This window comes from Protobothrops mucrosquamatus, unplaced genomic scaffold, assembly GCF_001527695.2.
Source record: "Protobothrops mucrosquamatus isolate PMUCROS unplaced genomic scaffold, P.Mucros_1.0 scaffold3428, whole genome shotgun sequence".
Taxonomy (NCBI): domain Eukaryota; kingdom Metazoa; phylum Chordata; class Lepidosauria; order Squamata; family Viperidae; genus Protobothrops; species Protobothrops mucrosquamatus.
This window is the reverse complement of record NW_015389408.1, coordinates 97,434-119,055: the sequence shown is the minus strand read 5'-3', so window position 1 is coordinate 119,055 and position 21,622 is coordinate 97,434. Positions and strand designations below refer to the sequence as shown.

The window sequence follows — 21,622 nt, the reverse complement described above, 5'->3', positions numbered from 1 at the left end:
ACACTTTATTGGTTGCAATCAAAGGGAGGCACTGTAAACAAAAGAAGGGAGATCTGTACCAAGGAATTTACAATCTAATTTCATCTTAGTGGAAGAGAAAAGAAGGTAGAAAAGGAAAGGGTAAGAAGTGAAGGCAAGTGAAGAAACATTTGTACCTTACGGATTGTAATGTGCAAGTTGTTTTTAATCTGAATGTGTAAAAGGACAAAAGACAAAGCAATTGTAGGTAATGGCCATTTTACTGTTATTATTTTGAATGCTGGTATTTCCTAATGTGATTTTATTTCAAAGGTTTCTGGCAGGTCGTAACCAACTCTGTACTGTGGAGTATTTGTGCCTATGTTCAATGGCTGATTGTCGCAATTTTTTTAATTCTGTAGAAGACCTGCAGTATCTGCCAGATGTTGCTTCCAAATTTGTGCAGTTTTGCATCACATCAGAGGATACATCAGCATAAATCTCCATATACATGTCCTGAATGTGGGGCCATTTGCAGATCAGTCCACTTCCAAACTCATGTCACAAAGAATTGCCTGCATTATACAAGAAGAGTTGGATTCCGGTTAGTATGATGACGATGATTTAAAATTATTCAAATATATACAAAAGTCACACTCTATTGGGACTGGAAAGGAAGTATGCCTTTCCTTTGTCACTATCTTGATCACTATCTCTATCTTGTTGATTAAGGGGGTAGAAGCCTCATGGGAAATTTTTCTCATCAGAAAATATATTTTTACCTTCCAGACCAAACTAACTGCTGTCTCACAAAGGATCAAGTTGCACAGGTAGTCCTTGAGTTACAACAGTTCATTTAGTGACCGTTCAAAGTTACAATGGCACTGAAAAAGTGACTGACGATTGTTTCTCAGAGTTTTACGACCATTTTATGACCTTTGCAGCATCCCCATGATAATGTGATCAAAATTCGGACACTTGGCAACTGGTTCATATTTATGACCATTGCAGTGTCTGAGGGTCATCTTTTGCAACCTTCTGACAAGCAAAGTCAATGGGGAAGCCAAATTCACTTAACAACCAGGTTAGTAACATATCAACTGCAGTGATTCACTTAGCAACTGTGGCAGAAAAGGTCATAAAATTGGGCAAAACTCACTTAACAAATGTCTCACTTAACAACAGAAAATTTGGGATCAATTATAGTCATAAGTCGAGGACTATCTGTACGTATAACCTTTGTTTTTGCTTATTAAATAGTGGTTCTGTCTGTAGTATGAGATTTTGAGATCTTTACTCAAGTTAGTTTCTTGGAACAGCCTCCACGGCTGCTTATCTGATCACAGCCTTGGACTCTTCCTCCTGTTCTTCAGGGCCATTCCTTATGCCCTCTACACTTATACAAACATATAAATTATACCACATTTTACACACTGCTTAAGATTTAAAGTGATGATTGTAAATGATGGTAAAGCACCACAATTCTCCAGCTGAGCTAAAGTATCACAACTCTCTGCCCAAATGCCCTGTGGAAAATTTTGGCATTCAATTCCATCTTAAAGGCAATAGAAATAGGGCGTCTACATCTCAGAAGGCAATGTAGTCCAGTGTTTTTCAAACACAACTTTAAGAGGTGTGGACATGCTGGCTGGAATTAAAGTCCACATATCTTAAAAGTTGCCAAATTTGAAAACACTGATGTAGGAGGAAACCCTGGTTTTCACTTCCTTACTTTGCACAGATTGGAGTAAATTTTCAGCATCTTTCCATGTATAGTATGGACTGATCTTGGCAAGAAAAATAGTTCAAAATGTCATGTATGAAAGCTAGTTTGTTTTTGCTTGATCGCCACGTAGCGCTCATAAAAATATAGTAAGGCTTCCATTGTCTCATATTGCACCCTGAGAACAGGGAATACAAGTTTTGCATAGTTTAATCTAAGCCAATTATAACATCTATCCCATTGCAATTCTATGGCTCCAAGTTACGGTTATTTTATTATGGTTTTATCTTAATATATTATCTCCTGTATTGTATTGTCCTCATATCTTATACGTGGACATATTTTAACATCATAGTTCACACATGTGAATAGCTCAGAATTTTGAAAAGCAGTTACCTGATATGGAAGGAAAGATGTATTGTCTTATCTTTTTTTTCCTTTTAAATTCTACTATATTTATCGTCAATGTTATATTTAGACCGCCTTCTGCCGCAGATTTATCGTCAATGTTATATATAGACCGCCTTCTGCCGCAGATTACCTCCCATCGGCCGGTACGCTCCCACAGAGTGGGTCTCCTGAGGGTGCCGTCAGCCAGACAGTGCCGGCTGGCGACTCCCAGGGGGAGGGCCTTCTCGGTGGGAGCTCCCACCCTCTGGAACGAACTACCCCCAGAGATCCGGGTGATCCCGGATCTCCCTTCCTTCCGCCGCGCCCTTAAGACATGGCTATTTCAACTAGCAGGACTGGCCTAAGGGGAAATTTTAGCGGGGTTTTAAAAACAATTTTAAAATTAAAAATGGCCAAATCTAATATTTTATTTTAATTCTGTTTTTAAAGATAGTTTTGGGGTATTTTTGTATCTGTTTTTATCAGGCTGTCAGCCGCCCTGAGTCCGCAAGGAGAAGGGCGGGGTAAAAATGTAATTAAATAAATAAATAAATAAATAAATATTTATTAAGTTGTAATCATTTTTATTAGCTGTGCCCTTCTGCTAGGTATAAAGCCAAATAGCAATATTTAAAATGAACAGAGGCCCAAGGTGTACCTTTTTCCTGGCCACTGTGGCTTCTCTCAGCAAGCCTCTGACCAGGCTCACCCAGCTGTGTCTTTACATCCTGCACAAGGAATGTTAGGGAACTTCTTCCATGTGATACAGCTGCCAAAGAGCAACTGCCTTGGCTGTCTCTATTTTTGTACTGCCGGAAAGACAATTGTAGATCTTTTAAAAATTATTATTTGTTGTGAATTTATCTCACTTCCAGGATGTCTCTGTACGCAGATCTATGTTTCATGTAGGAAGGTAAAATCTCTTTCCCTATTCATCTATGGAGATTCTCAGTCATCCATGTTGTCCCAAAGGGGCTTTTTTTTCCTCAAGAGGCAACTTGACTTTCTCTGTTTTTCCTTAAAGACATTTTGCTTCTCATCCAAAAACGCCAACACAGTGCTGGGCTGCATTAACAGAGGGATAGAATCAAGATCAAGTGAAGTATTAATACCACTTTACAATGCCTTGGTAAGGCCACACTTGGAATACTGCATCCAGTTTTGGTCACCACGATGTAAGAAAGATGCTGAGACTCTAGAAAGAGTACAGAGAAGAGCAACAAAGATGATTAGGGGACTGGAGGCTAAAATATATAAGGAATGGTTGCTGGAATTGGGTATGTCTAGTTTAATGAAGAGAAGGACGAGGGGGGACATGATAGCAGTGTTCCAATATCTCAGGGGCTGCCCCAAAGAAGAAGGAGTCAAGCTATTTTCCAAGGCACTTGAGGGCAGGACAAGAAGCAACAGATGGAAACTAATCAAAGAGAGAAGCAACCTAGAACGAAGGAGAAACTTCCTGACAGAACAATTAACCAGTGGAACAACCTGCCTCCAGAAGTGGTGAATGCTCCAACACTAGAAGTTTTTAAGAAGAGACTGGACAGCCATTTGTCTGAAATGGTATAGGGTTTCCTGCCTGAGCAGGGGGTTGGACTAGATGACCTCCAAGGTCCCTTCCAACTTTATTATTATTGTTGTTGTTATTGTTATTATTATCCAAGAAGTTGTGAAGAACTGAAGAAGCTTCTAGGATGAGAAGCGAAACATCTTCAAGGAAAAACAGAGAAAGTCCAGTTGCCTTTTGAAAAACCACCTCTGGGTCCTGCCCTACTCCATCACCCATTGCTTTCCTTTCAGCTACAATAAGAATCTTTTCCAATGTTTATTGACGAATTCATGCTTTCTTTTCTGTAATTCTGCTTGAGTAATATTCTGTGCCCAGTTAGAAATCTGTGTAGAAAAAAAATAGCAGTATCATTTACAACCTCTATCCTATCTTTCTTACAGCTGTGTCCACTGCAACGTGGTATATTCTGACGTGGCTGCACTCAAGTCCCATATTCAAGGTTCTCATTGTGAAGTCTTCTACAAGTGTCCTATTTGCCCAATGGCATTCAAATCAGCACCCAGCACCCATTCCCATGCCTATACACAACATCCTGGAATCAAAATAGGAGAGCCTAAGTAAGTGTTCTTTTTGTTAAATTCCAGAAATTATTGAAGCTCAAATGGCATAATGTATGCTTATTTTCTTAAGAAGTGTATCCTGTATAAAGTGGTAGAGCTTTTTTTTAAAAAAATATGCTATTTGAGAAGCAGGGAAAGGCAAAAGCACTTAGTATAGATAGTCCTCGACTTTATGACCACAATTGAGCCCAACATTTCTGTTGCTAAGTGAGGCAGTTGTTAAGTGAGTTTTGTTCCATTTTACGACCTTTCTTGCCACAGTTGCTGCAGTTGATAAGTTAGTAACATGGTTGTTAGGGAAATCTGGCTTCCTCACTGACTTTGCTTGTCAGAAGGTCACAAAAGGAGATCACATGACACCGTGAGACCGCACCTGTCATAAATATGAGTCAGTTGCCAAGCATCCAAATTTTAATTATGTGATCATGGGAATGCTGCAAAAGTCATAAGTGTGAAAAATGGCGACAAGGCACCTTTTTCAGTGCTGTTGTAACATAGAATGGTTACTAAATGAACTATTGTAAGTCGAAGACTATCTGTAATTCATATCGCTAGAGCTGAAGGGCGCGCGCTGTGCCTTTTGGACAATGCAGTTGCAATATAAGATGTATAAAATGTGTATCAGATATTTCAGGTAGAAAATAAGCTCCTTTTGCAAGGTTGGAGCAATCCATCTCAAGCTAAAAGAAAAGTTCTGAATTTGAGGGTTTTTGCCCCTCCATTTAGATCAGGCATGTCAAATTCGCGACATCACGTGACGTCGCGCAATGTATTGTGACTTTTCACCCATTGCCGGCAATGGGGTGGGCGTGGTTTCGGTGTGACGCATCCGGTCCATGGGCCGGCAGTTTGACGTGCCTGATTTAGATGCTACAAATGGAGGAGTTGCACTAAGAGTGTTCTTTGATTTTGGCTCAGGGCAATGCATATAAGAGTGATTATTTTGAGAGAATTTCTGTTAAGCCAGAATGCTTACTGCCTTTTCCACTATGGATGGCCTTTAAAACTGACATTTGGATCTGATATATTGGGTTACGTTTCCACCATACTATTTTGTGTGGGAGTTAACTTCAGTGAACCATTTTATATCCTGCTGAATTCAGTTATGGACTATTTACCCTTGTTCCCCACTCCCCATCCCTGGCTTAGCTATTAGCTGCAGTTGTAATTGGAGAGTAGGCAGAAAGACGGAAATCCTGTTTTGGTCAAATCACTGGACCAGAGAGAAAGATAATCCTGAATTACACAAGTGGCAACAATTGAACCAAAGAACAGGAAGCTGCTGTGCCTGGAGGATAAATGACATTCTTTAGAGCAGGAGTGCCCAAACTTGGCAACTTTAAGACTTGTGGACTTCAACTCCCAGAATTCTCCAGCCAGCCATTTTTATACACATAAAAAATAGGGATGTCTTCAATAATCATCTTGATTATTTTTACTACCGCTATTGTTTCACGGATGCCCCTGAAATCCTAGACATCAGTTCCTGTTCAAAGGAAGTGAGTTAAATGCTAACAAAGAAATTTGAAACTTGTAATAATGGACCCAAAAGACCCTGATACTGAGTGTGACAAAGGAAGCCCATGTTTCTGTGGGCAAAAGAAGTGATAGCCTTTATGGTATACAAATGGAGGGCAAAGCAGCTTTAAAATGATGGCAACATTTTGAATATCTGGAATCAGTTGCTTCAGTTAGAAATTGCTGAGGGATTTCCAAATATAGGCAGCCCTTCTTTTACAGTCATGGTTCTAAGAACTGTTCAGAGTTACAGTGGCACTGAAAACATGACTTACAACCAATCCTTGCATTGATGTCCATGCAGCATCCTTATGGTCATGTGATCAAAAGTTAGAAGCTTGGCAGCCGGCATGCATTTAGGAAAGTTACAGTGCCCCAGAATAATAGGATCGCCATTTGTGACCTTCCAAGCTGGCTTCCGACAGTCAGTGAGGGAAGCTCGAGTTGCTTAACAACCACATGATTCATTTAACAGCCTCAATGATCTGCTTAAAAACTGTGGCAAAAGAGGTTGTAAAATTGGGTTCAACTCAACAATTGCCTTGCTTAGCAACAGGAATTCTGAGCCTAATAGGTGAATGGGAAACACCTATGGTTAACTGAAATGTTTGTTCAATGACCTGTTTTCAGTGTCTGCATGATGATAATCCATTTATTACTCTGCTTTGACTTACAGGTAGTCCTCGAATTATGACCACAATTGAGCCCCATATTTCCATTGCTAAGCAAGACAGCTGTTGAGTGAATGTTGCCCCATTTTACGACCTTTCTTGCCACAGTTGCTGGGTGAAGCAACTGCAGTTGTTAAAGTAGTAACATGGCTGTTAAGTGAATCTGGCTTCCCCATTGACTTTCCTTGTCAGAAGGTCAGAAAAGGTGACCATGTGATCTTGCGAAACTGCCATCGTCATAAATATGAGTCAGTTGTCAAGCGTCTGAATTTTGATCACATAATCATGGGGATGCTGCAATGGTCATAAGTGTGAAAAACGGTCATAAGTTGCTTTTTTTAGTGCCATTGTAACTTTAAATGGTCACTAAACAAATGTTTGTAAGTAGAGGGCTGCCTGTATTCCTCATATTACATTGTAATGTGGTTGGCTAGTTTGTGATGCAACCATAGCCAAGAATAAAAAGACTTTATGAGGGAAGAGGGTTAGTAAGAATAAGGAGGATTTGGATGATATTCTCTCCGTGATTTTGATTTCTGTTGCACTCATAGCTTTGAAATTCACTCTGCATTTTCTGCACATTCTCTGTGCAAAGCTGTATTTTTTGTAAAAACTCTTTTATAGATTCCTTGATTGTTATCTCTATACCTCCTCCCATAACCAAGCCTATATAGGATGTATTTTAGGATGTTGCTACCTTAAGCAGTGCCTGGTTTTTTTTTCATGAACAGCCTCTGCTATTCTTGGACCTTTGTTTTAGACTTTTGAAAATAAAGAACAATATTGGGCATATTGGTAAAATGTGATTATCACTTGTTATGATCCTGAGATATTATAGAACTGTACACTTCTAGAGTTGGAAGATACCATAAGGAAGATCTGATTCAAGTTTTCAATTTTTTCAATTTGGCCATGTCCCTTCCATCTGGTCACAGCAACACCAGATGCTTTCTGCAGTTCTTTAGGAGTTTGAGAGACTGAATTGGAGCACCGTGTTTCTCAGACATTGGTCACCCATGTTTAGGAAAATTTATGTTGCAGTAAAAATATTGATATTTGTGTTAACTTTAACAGGAAATTCGCATTATTTTATCAGTGAAGCCAGACTGCTTTAAATAGTTAACTTCTAGTCATTTAGAATGCTTTTCCATTTAAAAAGAAACTTAGGGATTAGAAAAGAAACCTAAAAATCTTTGCTGGTACCACCACAATACTTTTGATAGCTCTTGACCTTGCACAAATGTTTTGCCTGAGGAACAGTGCCTGCTTCAAATGTTGTTTGGGGCAAAAATATCAGTATGTGCCTTAATGGTAAATGACTGACGACACTTCCTGATTAACAGCAAAATAATTTGTGTTTTGTTGCCTCTGGCAATTCACACTGAGAGTCTTTGAATGTCATGGAAACTTCCTTAGAATGAATTTATAATGCAGGGAATGGATCATACTCGTTAGCCTTTTGTCCAATATCACTGCGCCCTTCTGGATATGTTCCTGACCTTTACATATTAGTAGTTGAAAGACCTGTAAGGAATGTCTGTTTGAGCACAACTGTGCATCTATGGAACTAATATGGAGTCCTGGTGGCGCAGTGGTTAAAGTGCATTATTGCAGACAAATCCTGATAGGTTCAACATTGACTCAGCCTTCCATCCTTCCTAGATTGGTAAAATGAGGACCCAGATTGCTGGGGGCCTCTACATTGTGAACTACCCAGAGAGTGCTGTAAAGTAGAGGTCCCCAACCCCCAGCCCATGGACCAGTACTGGGCCGCGGCATGCCAGAAACCAGGCTGCATAAACAACCAAAGCCCCATCCACGGGATGCAGGCAGCACACAAAACCACGCCCCCTCCGGTCCGCAGAAAAACCTCTCTCCACGGAACCAGTCCCTGGTGCCCAAAATGTCGCGGACCTCTGCTGTAAAGTGCTATGGGGCAATATATAAGCCTTAAATGCTATTGCTAACATACAGAAGTTAGGGTCCATACTGAGGCAGGATTGAAAGGTAGGCTTCCATTCTTCCTCCATATAGTTCTCCAAATCTGGAGGCAAAGTGAATTTCTGCCAGTATGAATCCTAATATAACAAGCACAAGTGAAAACATTTCAATCATGTCCAAATATTCTGTAAGTATCTCTTACTTGGAGAAATGCATCTGAATAAATTGTAATATATCGATTTGGGGGCAAAGAATGTTGAATGTGGTTTTTTGTTGTTGTTGTTGCAAGTAACACTTTTGTTTAGTCATTCTGTGAACTAAAGGACTGCAATGGGCAGTCATTACTTCTTCAACTCTCTTTGGTTTTTAGAATAATATACAAATGTTCCATGTGCGACACAGTGTTTACCCTGCAGCCATTGCTGTATCGTCACTTTGACCAGCACATTGAAAACCAGAAAGTATCTGTCTTCAAGTGTCCGGACTGCTCGCTGTTGTATGCACAGAAACAACTCATGATGGATCATATTAAGGTACAAATCATCCACTTTTACTTGGAAGCAACACTATTGCATAAAACAATAAGGGATGATAATTAATAATAGAGAAGTTATCAAGGGTAGATGTCAGAAAGTGGGAGATACTCTGGGCTTATAAGGTGAGCAAACTCCTGAATTTAGCAGTGCATTCAGATAAAAAGGATGAGCGTCCCTCTTCATTACCACGTCAACTACTAATTCACTGTTCCAGAACAGTACTGAAATTTGTGTTTTTTTTTCAAGCTCTGAAATGCCTTCAACTTCAAAAATTCAAATGGCGTGACATCTCAGAGATAATTTAGTGTCACGATTTTGATGATCCTATACTATGATATTAGAAGACCTTATGCAATGAGACCAAATCTTGTGTAAGATTTCAGCTTACTCACACAAAGTCTCCTGTGGTTTGATTGTCATTGCATAAGGTCTTCTAATATCATGGTATAGGGTCATCAAAATTGTGACCCTAAATTATCTCTGATTGATTGTCACATGAGACTGATAAAATGCCCAACTATTTGCACACAAGCCCATAATAATAAAAAAAAGAAACTCACTTGAATCTTGAATATTCCAATATTCCTTTTAAATAACAGATATAATCTAATTGCCTTCCTTCCTTCCTTCCTTCCTTCCTTCCCTCCTTCCTTCCTTCCTTCCTTCCTTCCTTCCTTCCACAGTCTATGCATGGGACACTGAAAAGTGTTGAAGGACCACCGAATCTTGGTATCAATTTGCCATTGAGTACAAAGCCTACCATCCAGAATTCAGTCAGTCACAATAAAGAGGACTCAAAATCCATCAATGGGACAGAAAAAGCAGAGAAGAATCCCCCCACTTCTGTGAAGAAAGCAGAGCCCAAAAAAGTGTCTAATCCTGGCTGGACATGCTGGGAATGTGATCGGCTGTTTACTCAGAGAGATGTTTACATATCCCACATGAGAAAAGAGCACGGAAAAGTAAGTTGTTGAGGGGTCCTTGGTGTTCTCTGAGCTTGCTTGTTTTCTTGCAGACGTTTCATTACCCAAACTAGGTAACATCATCAGTGCTAATAAGTTGTTGCTCTAACATCCTTCTATATGTGGGCTCTATAGGTAGTCCTCCATTTACAACAGTTCATTTAGTGACAGGTCAAAGTTACAACTGCACTGAAAAAAATGGCTTATGACAATTTTTCACACTTACGACCCGTTGCAGCATCCCCATGGTTAAGTGATCAAAATGTGGACACTTGGCAACTGTCATGTATTTATGATGGTTGCAGAGTCCCGGGGTCATGTGATCACCCTTTTGTGACGTTCTGACAAGCCAAGTCAAAGGGGAAGCCAGATTCACTAAACAACTGCATTACCAACTTAACTACAATGATTCACTTAGCAACTGTGGCAAAAAGGTTGCAAAATGGGACAAACTCACTTAGTCTCCCTTAGCAACAGACATTTTAGGCTCGGTTGTGAATGTAAATTGAGGACTGCCTGTATTTTATGACATGCTTAACAGAGTCTTGAGATCCTTGAGGCAGGATATATGTGTCATGAAAAATCTCCAGCCTGCACAGATGAACTGTTTATCTCTGGCCTTGTTTGGACTCAACAAATTCCTTCCAATCAACTAAATCTCTCTCTATGAAGGAAGTGACTTATCTGAATATTATTTAGCTCTTCATTCCTGAGTTTACAAGAGACCAGCAAAAATGAATTATTTGGGGAACTCCCAAATAGTCTCTTCTATTTCGGTCTCTCCCTTCAGCCAGATAGGAGCAGGGGGGGGGGGGGAAACCCTCCTGAATCTGTCTGAGCAGTGCTGACCACAATCCTATCACTGGATTTTAAAATTTCTTCTGTTTGTTGGAGAAAAACATGAAAAGACAGGAAGTGGAAAGGCCAGTACAACTTCCTTTGTAGCCATTGTAAGAACTAAAGAACTAAAAAAATATGACTGCTGCACGATAGGTCCAGACATCTTGTGTTGTTTGATGCAGCACACAAGACAGTGAATCTGTTGACTGGTGAGTGGGTGGCTAGGGGATGTTCATGTACCATGAGCACAACCAGTATAAACATTAGAGTCAAACTGCTTTTTAAGTTGGTGCTGAATTAGTGTTAGTGAATTATATTTTATTCTTAGTAGCTGTCTGTTTCTGAATTGAATTGCCTGTGAAATGTATTGATTATACCATGCCTCAGAAGATGACTCTTTTGGCAGTATTGAAGAAACTGTGAACATCTACCATTCAGTAAATGAAATTAATTATGTTTGTTAAAAAAAGGTTGCCTGTGCATTTTTCTCTTGCATTCCTTATAAGTGTACACACACGTAATAAATTAGCTTCAGAAATAAGTCTGCAGTTAATTACCCTTTCACAATTTTTAAGAATTTAGGACTACAAGTTCCATTACATTAAATTGTATTAAATTACAGAATATCTCTCCAACATGATAAGTGGGGTTTTGTAGGGATGCATTTATTTATTTATATTATACGAGGCAGATGGGAGGTTAAGAAATACAAAATGAATGAATGAATGAATGAATGAATGAATGAATGAATGAATATTTGCTGTAGAAAGACCATTTGGTCTAGTGCAGTGTTTCTCAACCTTGACAATTTTAAGGCATGTGGACTTCAACTCCCAGAATTCCACAGCCAGCAATGCTGGCTGTGGAATTCTGGGAGTTGAAGTCCACATGCCTTAAAATTGTCAAGGTTGAGAAACACTGGTCTAGTGGCTAAGACACCAGGCTAGAAACCAGGAAGTTGTTCTAGTCTTGCCTTAGGCATGAAAGCTGGCTGCATGACTTTGGGAGTCTGTACTTATGGGAAAAACATTAGAAAAAAAATCATTATATAATTTTTTTATTCCCATCTTAAAAACACACACACACACATACACACACACAACACATATATGGATGAATGGATCCAACATAAACAAAACACGATACAATTGGAAATTATCATTAATGCCATAATCATGGCATCTCAAGAATTCACAAAACCAAATGCACCTAATAATATCCTGGCCCTAACACCTGAAGGAAAACAGGGTCTTCACAGCCTTACAGAAAAGTTAGGGCCATCTGGATCTGTGAGAAAAGGCTTGTATTTTTTGCATTATTGTTAAAATTTTATGTGCTACACGACGGTAAGTGCTTTATAAATTATTTGAAATATTAAAAATGACCAAGAAAAAGAAGGGTTGTAGTGAAAACAACAGCCACAGGGCACTCCGTGATTAAAACTAGCTACTCTTCTATTAATGAATTAAAGATGCTGTCTTTGTTGACATCACGTATTAGTCACTGAGAATGCAGGTCTGCTCCCTCTGCTCAGTAAAACAGCCTCATATAACAGCTTCATTCCGTGGATCAATTCTAACATATAGTCTGCCCCTGGCATGATCCAAGTATAGGACTTTATAAGCATCACAACCCAAGTTCTTGTGTATCTGCATGCTACAGCACAATGCATGTATGAAAGGGCAAGGTTTACATCACAATACAGATAGTTCTCAGTTAATGACCATAATTGGGACTGGAACTCTGCTGCTAAACAATGCAGTCGTAACATGAAAAATCATGTGACCGCATTGACTTGTGATGATAGTTCTGACAGTTCCAGTTGCAGTCATTAAGTGAATCATGCCTGGTTGTTGATGTCACATGACCACAACTTGTGATTTCCTTCTGGCTTCCCCATTGATTTTGCTTGTTGGGAGCTAGCAATGACGGTCACAAATCATGGTTGTAGGATCCTGCAACCATCATAATTATGTGCCAGTTGCCAAGCACCTGAATAACAATCATATTAACATAGAGTCATTACAATGGCCACAATTTCAAAGACTGTCATAAATCTTCATGTTCAGCATTGTTGTAACTTCGAATGGTTGCTGAGCAAGTGGTCACTAAGTAAGGACTAACTGAACTGGCCCCGATGGATGTTCATGCTTTATAAACAATGAACTGTCACACATCTATAAGATTTTGCATGCATAACATTTTCTCAGTTGTCTGTCCATTAGACCAGGGCTTTTCAACCAGTGGTAGGGGTACCACCTGTGGTACATTGGCACCTGGCAGGTGGTACGCGACCATCCTAGAAAAGTGGTAGCGGGGGAGGGGAATGAGCTGAACCGGTGGCAGCACCGCACAAGCCTGAGCGAGAGATGGCTGGAGCTGCAGGGCTGTCAGGGCTCAGCGGAAGCGCCAGGATCAGTGCCGCTTTCCAGCTGATCGGTGCTTCTTTGGGGCTGTCAGTGCTCAGTGGAAGCGCCAGAATCAGCACCAGGCTACGGCTGGAGCTTGGCGCTGATCCTGGTGCTTCTGCTGAGCCCAGAAGAAGCGCCGATCAGCTGGAATGTTGCAGCATCTCCAGGGTCTTGTGATTTACATTCAGATGCTTGGCAACTGATTCATATTTATGACGGTCACAGTGTCCCAGAGTCACGTGAAGTGACCAAAACCTGCTGCAACCACCCAGCAGACGGGGGGAATAAAAACCGAACACCCCCCACCCACCCTTTCAATCCTCAACAGAAATGCTCACAACAATGAAAACCTCAGACAGGAGGAAGAGCGCAGCCGGGTGGGTAGGCAGGTGTCTTGCTTGGCTGTGGCTTGGGGGGCACTTTTTTCAGTGCCATTGTAACTTCGAACAGTCACTAAGCGAACTGTTGTAAGTCGAGGACTACCTGTACTTTATCACTTTTTTCCTTTTTTGGGGGGGTCATCAAGTTTTTGACACCTTGCTAGGCGACTAGTGGTACTCGGATATTGCCATATCCTAAAAGTGATACAATGGGTAAAAAGGTTGAAAAGCCCTGCATTAGACTATTGGAGGTGGGAGCTTCTAGGATACAATAAAAGTTAAAGGTTTCCCTGTCCAGTTGTGTTCGACTCTAGGATGCAATGCTCATCTCTGTTTTTTGGCTGAGGGAGCCAGCATTGTCTGAAGACATTTTCCATGGTTATGAGGCCAGCATGGCTATACGCCAAAGGCTAGGTGGGCAGGAGTTGGGGCAAGGAACGGGAGCTCACTCCGTTGCACGGTGGTCTGGTTTTGAACCCAGACTGAGCGCTTTCCAGCTGACAATAGAAAGAATTAAAAGGCACGTTCCTTTACATCTATGGAAATCCAATTGCACAACTCCATTGTCAAAGCTAGAGTGGACTAATCATGTGCAAGAATTAGGGAACATTTGCTGAGTGCTGGGAGAAGGTCCTGGGAGATGGTAGAAAGGCCAGGTATAGAGCAAATACATTTGGAAGATGTATGATTCAAATGCTGAATAGGAGTAGCAAATTATGTTCCCCTTTCCTGAGCAAACGGGGTGTGGGGGAGCTGATTCATAAATTTTTGTGATGATACTCAGTGCATACCCCTAGGCAGGAGTAAACCTAATAAAAATAATGCCAGTTTTGCTGTCTTGAGAGGGTTGAGGAAGTATGGGAGGAAGAAAGCAGAAAACGGACCCGTGGGAAATCTTGTGAAAATGAAATTGGCTCCAAGATATTAGTAGTAACAGAAACAGCTTCCTACAGGTCTGAGTCGCTGGGTGAGAGATGCTGCAATGCAACCTTCCTCAAACTGCAGGTATGTTGGACTGCAGCTTTCATCATCCTCAGCCAGTGCACCTTCGCTAATCAGGGCAGGGTCTTATCCAAATTGCTCCCCAGCTACTCCCCAGAATAATTGGTTGAAGTAAGCTGGTGTAATAAAATGCAGATTTAGTTTCTTTCCAAAGCTATGAGTGAAAAGGGTTGCACATCTGCGGGCAGATGGCTGAAGATGCATGTTTTTGTTGATTTGCTTGCAAGCAAAACTATCTTCTTCCAGAAGCTCAGACAACATATTTCTCACAAAAACAGTCCCAGAGGTAGGTTGAGCAGGCAAAGGCAACCGCTTCTAAGCCCTCCACTGAGTTTCTGTGATTGAGGGTGGTTTGAATCCGGATCTCTGTCCCCACATTATACTCCAGCACCTTAACTACTGCACCACTCTGTCTGTAGCAGATATGGTGTGTTAGGATTGTGGTTTCCAACCTTCAGTTGCAGGGTGTTCTGCTTGCGAGTGCTTTGTTGAAAGAGATGATGTTGCTGCTTTCAGGTTGCTTCAAGGCCTGGAAGATGCCTGATGTGAATCAAGGAATGGCATCCATCAAAGGAGGATGAATCCCTAGGACAGGTGGGGGTGGTGATGTGATCTGAAACAGGGCTCAGAATGTAATCTGCCCATGGGTTGAGTTGTCCCTGTACGGCCAGCGTATCTCAGTGAGCAAAATTTTAAAGAGTGAAAGCCCCTCCTTCTGAACTGAACCCAACACCCAGTCTTGCTTTTCTTCAGATGTCTTTCTTCTCCGCCTCTTTCTTCTTAGACAAATGCAGAGAGGGAGGGAAGTAACCCTCTATACTCATGGAGAAAGCTTTCTCTTACCAATCACGTGTTTTATCAAAAATAGGGGTATTTTCATGAATTAGAATCCTATCTCAACTTTGAGCTAGGGAGAGAGATGGTGGGTGGGCTGGGTGGACTCAAAAGTTAGATCAAATGACTTCAGAGTTCTCATCCCAGTTCAGGAGGGGAACTCATCAAGGCACACTCCAGATATCTGGATTTAAAAAAATTAAATATCCTGTATTTCTGGTAGTACCAGGTTAGAGAAGGTGGTATCATGTGGTTGTAACAGCAGTCCTTTAGATGCCCCTGGAAACTCTTGAAGCTGGACAAACCATAGATGTTCTTCAACAGGTCAGTCTCCAGTCCTCTTAGTTAATTAGGTAAACCCTCAACCCTTATTTGCCTTGGGCTCGTGTATATTTATCCTGGGGAAGGAGGTCTGCAGGAGGGTTGTGTAGGGTTTCAGATTTGATTGTAGAAAGACACTTCAAACTCTCCATGGATACCCAGATAGTATCTTTCAGCACCCACTTAAAGTATACATGTTTTCACAGGATTGCACTGCTGTCTGGGTCCCCAATCAAGACTCAACATTAAATCACTTACTTCCAGACTTTCCATGGCTTAATTGATCACCTGCTGTATGTTAGGACTTGACAGAGGTCTCACATACTGTTTTGGCCACACGGATCCGGAAACTGACTCTACAGGAAGACTGTAGAATAAAGAAGTTTTGAAATAGGCCACATAGCAGAAGTCTGCACGTTTTCTGGTCCTCGGTTTCCTTTTTCACCTCTACAGTTGGAGAGGTGGAACCTGGAAAAGGATGCAGCTGTGTCAGGGAGTTACAGAGAAAGTGTTGCATAAGCATCACATGTGTTCAGTAGTATCTTTTTGCTTTTGAATTTAAAGCACTGTGCCTATAAGCCTAAAAGAATTGATTATAGGAATCTGGGGCAAAACACTCTGGCAGAAGATCTGACTACAAAAAATGGGGGGGGAAAAAGATGGTTGGGTGGATCCCTGTGTTGACCTACATTTAACAACTGGGGTTTGTGTTTATGTATTCATTCCTCTGCTTTTTGACATCTGGTCTATATTAATGTCTCTCCCTGACTTCTATGGGCCTGGGGAAGCAGTTGGAATTGGGCGTTGGGCAGTGGGTCACCCCTGTCATTAAGCAAATGCAGCAGTTGTTAAATGAACCCATTGTCTGCAATGGACAATTTTTGCCAGAAAACAGAAGTAAATATTGTTTTTTTTATCAAAATCATCCTAAATTGTGGCATGTGACTGCAGGGCACTACAAACAACCATAAATGTGAGTCAGTTGCCAAGTGCCCAAAATGCTATCGTGTGACGTTGGAAATGGCTATCAGAAGTTTGAATTTGGTTCTTAAGTAGCCTCGGGGAGATCCGTCGTAAGTTCAACTGGTCACTTAGCATAAATCGAGGACTATCTGTAGGTACTTATTACAAGTAAGGGAGAAGTAATTCTCATCATTTTCAAAAATGAACTGTGTGCATCTCCCTCTAGTGGACATGGTGGAATTGGACACAGACATGATGAACTTCAATCCTATTTCAGAAGTTTTGTGTTAAGTGTTGTGTTAAGAACTTAAATCTGCACACAATTGATTGTTTTGCAGTTGTGTCCTCCTAGGATTGCTAGATTGTTTCCAAGAGTCCCTGTTGTTCAGGATGCTCTCCCTAAAGCTGCAATCTGAATCCCTCTGTTGACGTTTAAAGGTATCTGCTCTTTCTTCAATGTTTTATTTCCTTTCATTAAAGCAAATGAAGAAACATCCTTGTCGTCAGTGTGACAAATCATTCAGTTCATCGCACAGTCTTTGCCGTCACAATCGTATCAAGCACAAAGGCATCAGGAAAGTTTACACCTGCTCGTAAGTTCTGCTTTTGAAAGTTTTTGTTTATGGTAAGCTGACAAATATTCAGCAGTGCCACATAGTACCAGGCCAGGCAACTGTCCAAAGATTTCCCATAGATCTTCAGATTTGCAAAATCTTTGAATAATCATTGTGGGTGTTATTCGTATGATGCTACCCCCCAGTGGGTCCATCAGATCTTTTATCTTGTAGGCTTACCTCAGAGTCATGGAGAAGGCGAACGTTCACTTTTCATGCATCTTGGTTAGGTATTGATTTCATCTTTGGGTATAATTTGGATGGCACAACCCACATTTGATGCTATCTGTTCATAGCCTGCTCTACGTTTTCTTCAGGCATTGCCCGGATTCCAGAAGAACTTTTACTAAGCGATTAATGCTAGAAAAACATATTCAGTTGATGCATGGCATTAAAGAACCTGATGTGAAAGAAATGGCAGAATCCACTAACATGGGAGAAAGTGAAATCAAGGAAGACACGAAGGTGAGCTATCATGTTTTTCATGATGCATCGTTGTGGGTTATAGTTCTGTGGAAGCATGCATATATTTTTTTCCTCCTTTATAGCAGCATTCACAGGAAGTCAAAAATCGAAACATTGGTCATAGCAGTGTATCCCTTTTGTATATGGATCATAAAGATAAACTCTAAGGGAGGAAGCTTTTATAGAAGGTAAAGAATAACCAAAAGCTCTAGAAAAGCAACCCTCTCAATTCCTATCTCAGGTCTCATTTGTTGCTTCATTATCTATGATTTGACCTTGGAACTGAGTCCATGGATTAAAAGGGTCCGTGGTTCTCCTCCAAGCACAATATACTAAGCGCCGAACTGGCCTTTGGGACTTTATGGCTTTTTCAGATTAATCAGAAGGCTACAGAGCATGTTGAGATCATATAGTCTGCAGGTGGAAAGGGTTTCCTGTTCGGTATACATTAGATATAGCTGGTAAATATCTGCATGATGGAACATTTGGCATCTTTTGTGCCTGTTTCCATTTTTCTGGAAACAGGCCAGAGGCAAGCTGTGCTTCGAGAACTAGTTTTGCTAGAAACAGATGTCTGTCAAGTCTACTCCCCAGATATATATGGCATCTGAGGTTTAAAAAGGTTGTTGTGTAGGTCCATCAAAGTCCGTGTAGTTTCCATCTCTCTATAACCTGAAACCTGTGCCCTGATCTCAAAGCTTTTGGTACAGACCAAAGAATTCTTTCAAAACGTTGCCACTGAATTTTCATCTTCGGAAACAGCAAAAAGATTTACAGTAAGTCCATGGGGAGTCATCATATGAGCTGTATCTAATTAAAATTAAATCAAATACAGTTTTATCCCTGGCCCCTTCCATTTGTCTTTGTCCTGATATAGCAGACTCATGGACTGGGGAAAACGTTGCACATCCCTTTTTTTAGAAATGTGTGATTGGGGCATATCCTGCTGCTTGTCTGGTACCATTTGTTTATTACCCTTGTAAAGGACACAACCCTACTTTGTAAAGATAGAAAAAGACATTATTGTGTCTAATAATGGATGAAATGCCTGTCCTCTTAATCCACTATGACTTCCTTCTTAAAGTCACCCTATGGTGGTCACCGTCTTCATAATATATGAAAGTTCATTCTATACATTATACTGCAGATTGGACTTCTGTCTCAAACTTCATTTCGCTGACAAGAACTCTGTATGAAAGTGACTAGCCATGTTGTACTTTGTCTCTTTAATGGACTTGTTTAATGTTGTTCTCAACTTCTTCAGGTTCCCAGTCCAAAGCGTAAATTAGAGGAGCCCGTGTTGGAATTTAGGCCCCCTCGAGGGGCCATCACCCAGCCGCTGAAGAAGTTGAAAATCAATGTTTTTAAAGTTCACAAATGCGCCGTCTGTGGCTTCACAACCGAGAACCTGCTTCAGTTCCACGAACATATTCCCCAGCACAAATCTGATGGCTCTTCCTATCAGTGCAGGGAATGCGGTCTTTGTTATACGTCCCATGTCTCTTTGTCTAGGCATCTCTTCATTGTCCATAAGCTGAAGGAACCTCAGCCTGTTTCGAAACACTTACCGAGACCTCTTCTGTTAGTCGTCCTCTTGTTCGGGTCGGGACTCCTCCTTAGGTACTTAGCTAGGCGGAGACTGTCCTTTACGTTTCACACGCGTTTCTGGAAACTTTGTCTTCGACGGAATTTGTGGGTGTACTCCTGTGTGCCCTACCGAAAATAATTTAGGTTTGCTTACTCAAGTCGACTTTTTACTGGAACTCCTTTCTTTCATCCCATAAACATCTTCCAAAAACATCTAACAAAAAAAAGAGGAGAAAAAAAAGAAATCAACCTTTCTACTTCAGAATGGAGTTGACTTTTTCTTTGGGGGATACAAAAGATTTACCATACCGTAAATTTTAACAATTCTCTCCTAGGCTGTTGCAATAGATTCTACTCTATTCTATATTTCAATTTATCTTCCTCACCTCATAATCGCTATAGAAATTTATAAGTAGTCATTCGTCATTCACTCCCTGAAAGACAGCATTAAAAAAAAGCAGTATTTGAGTCTAAAAGAATTTGTATATATTTAAACAAAGAAATTTCATAGTCTTTGTTACATGTTTGTATTTGTATTTAGTGGGATTTTTTTTTCTGTTTTGTTTGTCTTTCTTGCTTATGTCTTTTCTAACAAATGGATTGTTTCAAAGCAGAATTCTTAAAAGTTGGAGCAATACTTTAGATTTATTAAGCTGCTTCAGAAGCGATCCTTTTCTGAGATTGCCTGAGCAGCTTTGGAAAAATTCCCATGTGTTCCGTTCTCGTACTCCCTGGGAAGAAGAACCCCAATGAAATACTTCCTTCCCCACCAGCATTACCCCTCCAGAAAACTAGGTCACGCTAACCTAGGAAAAGACAGCCACGGGGTACACATCCTTGGATTCCATTTAACCAGAAATGTTTGATATTGCCAACATTGTGCTGAAAATCAGCTCACACATATCTGAATGAAAAGTCAGGAGAATTGCGTGTCTGAGCAATATTGGAAGAGAAGGATTTTTAAAAAGCAAATAGGGTTTTTTTTTGTTGCAAGTCAAGGAGCAGTTGTAGTTGCACCCACAAATGAATAGCCCAATTCTTATAACTAGGAGGATTAAGGATCATTTAATATGATCTCTTGCTTAAATATTTCAGGTGTTTTTGGAAAACCTACTCAATTTAAGGATTTCTCTATAGAGAAAATTCTTGAGTACAGTATTCAGTCCGTGAGCATTAATCTTCTTTGCAAGAGCTCCATTGGAATGAAAAGGAGTTGAATCAAAGCAGTTGCGGGGGGGGGGGGTCCCCCAGTGGTGCTGGCAGAGAAGAAAAGTCTTGGAGGACTTTGCTATGTGTTCTTTTAATCATTGTCTGTCTCCATAGTCCTCTGTTGAGCTTTCAGAGGCCTCATTGAATGTTGCAGGACCTTTTAAAGGCCACTTGAAGATGCTTTTCAGTATTTTAAGTTTGTCCTTGTCTGTTACAGTATATAAGATGCAGAATAAGCTTAATTATTTTAAATGTGTGGTACCTACAGTCAATCAAGTTACAGTTAAGGGGTAAAAGAAAGTCATGTGTCAAGTCAGTCTTCTTGAACTGCAGTTTTTATAGGATGTCGAGCATTCTTTTATTTATAGATACGAATTAAATCATAGAGATTTGAACACAAGGAAACAACAGCCAATCGTTGGCCATCAACACACCAATCAACCAATAGGAATTCGCCACATAAATATGATGCATGGAATAGCCCAAAGCATTAATTCTGGCAGAGAGAAGTTCTCTGAGGTAGGGCTCCAGCACTAGTCTGAAAGCTTGGAAGACTAAAATCTCTGGTCCCGGTGATTGACCCAGACTAGATCTTGTGTAGAGATTTGAATTGGGGATCATCTGCATGCAATACCACTGATTTATGGGCTGTCTCATAAAGATTTAATTTAATTGCATATTCAAATATGCACTCATAACTGGGCACCGTAATGATGGAAAATCTCTCCTGCACGGGTGCTAGCTGATATTGGCCCTCAGTGGCCCTCTCATACATTACTTAATGTCTTGTAAGTTTCTTTCTCTCATACTGAATGTTAAGATCATAGGACTTGGAGGACCATGAGCCTGAGCATGATTTTCAGATTTCCTAGAATTCGGCTTCTAAAATCATAGTCATGTCAGCTGTTCTTGGCAAATTTATCCTGTAAGGCAGGGGTCCCCAATCCCTAGACCACAGCCCTTCGGAACCAGGCTGCGCAAGCGGCAGGTGTGTGTGCCTGCTGTTTGTGCAAATGGAGGTTCGCGCACGAGCACACTCACCTGCTGCTTATGTGGAATCATCCCCTCTTCTCCCTGCCCGTTCACTGCTGCCAGTCCACAAAGCCGGAAAGGTTTGGGACTACTGCTGTAAGGGACTTGTAAGATCAGCCATGAACTCATGTTAGT

The 21,622-nt window shown here is 40.8% G+C and overlaps 1 protein-coding gene across 1 annotated transcript; it reads left to right on the top strand.

The window, feature by feature from the left end:
* Positions 1-380: 380 nt before the first annotated feature.
* On the top strand, positions 381-20,396 carry LOC107297633 (zinc finger protein 532; the record flags this gene model as incomplete). Its single annotated transcript, XM_015826995.1, has 8 exons — positions 381-562; positions 4,022-4,198; positions 8,702-8,864; positions 9,551-9,829; positions 17,061-17,173; positions 17,512-17,659; positions 18,924-19,279; positions 20,384-20,396. Coding segments are annotated over 8 exons (1,431 nt in total), but the record flags the coding sequence as incomplete, so codon positions are not given.
* Between the last annotated feature and the right edge of the window lie 1,226 nt (positions 20,397-21,622).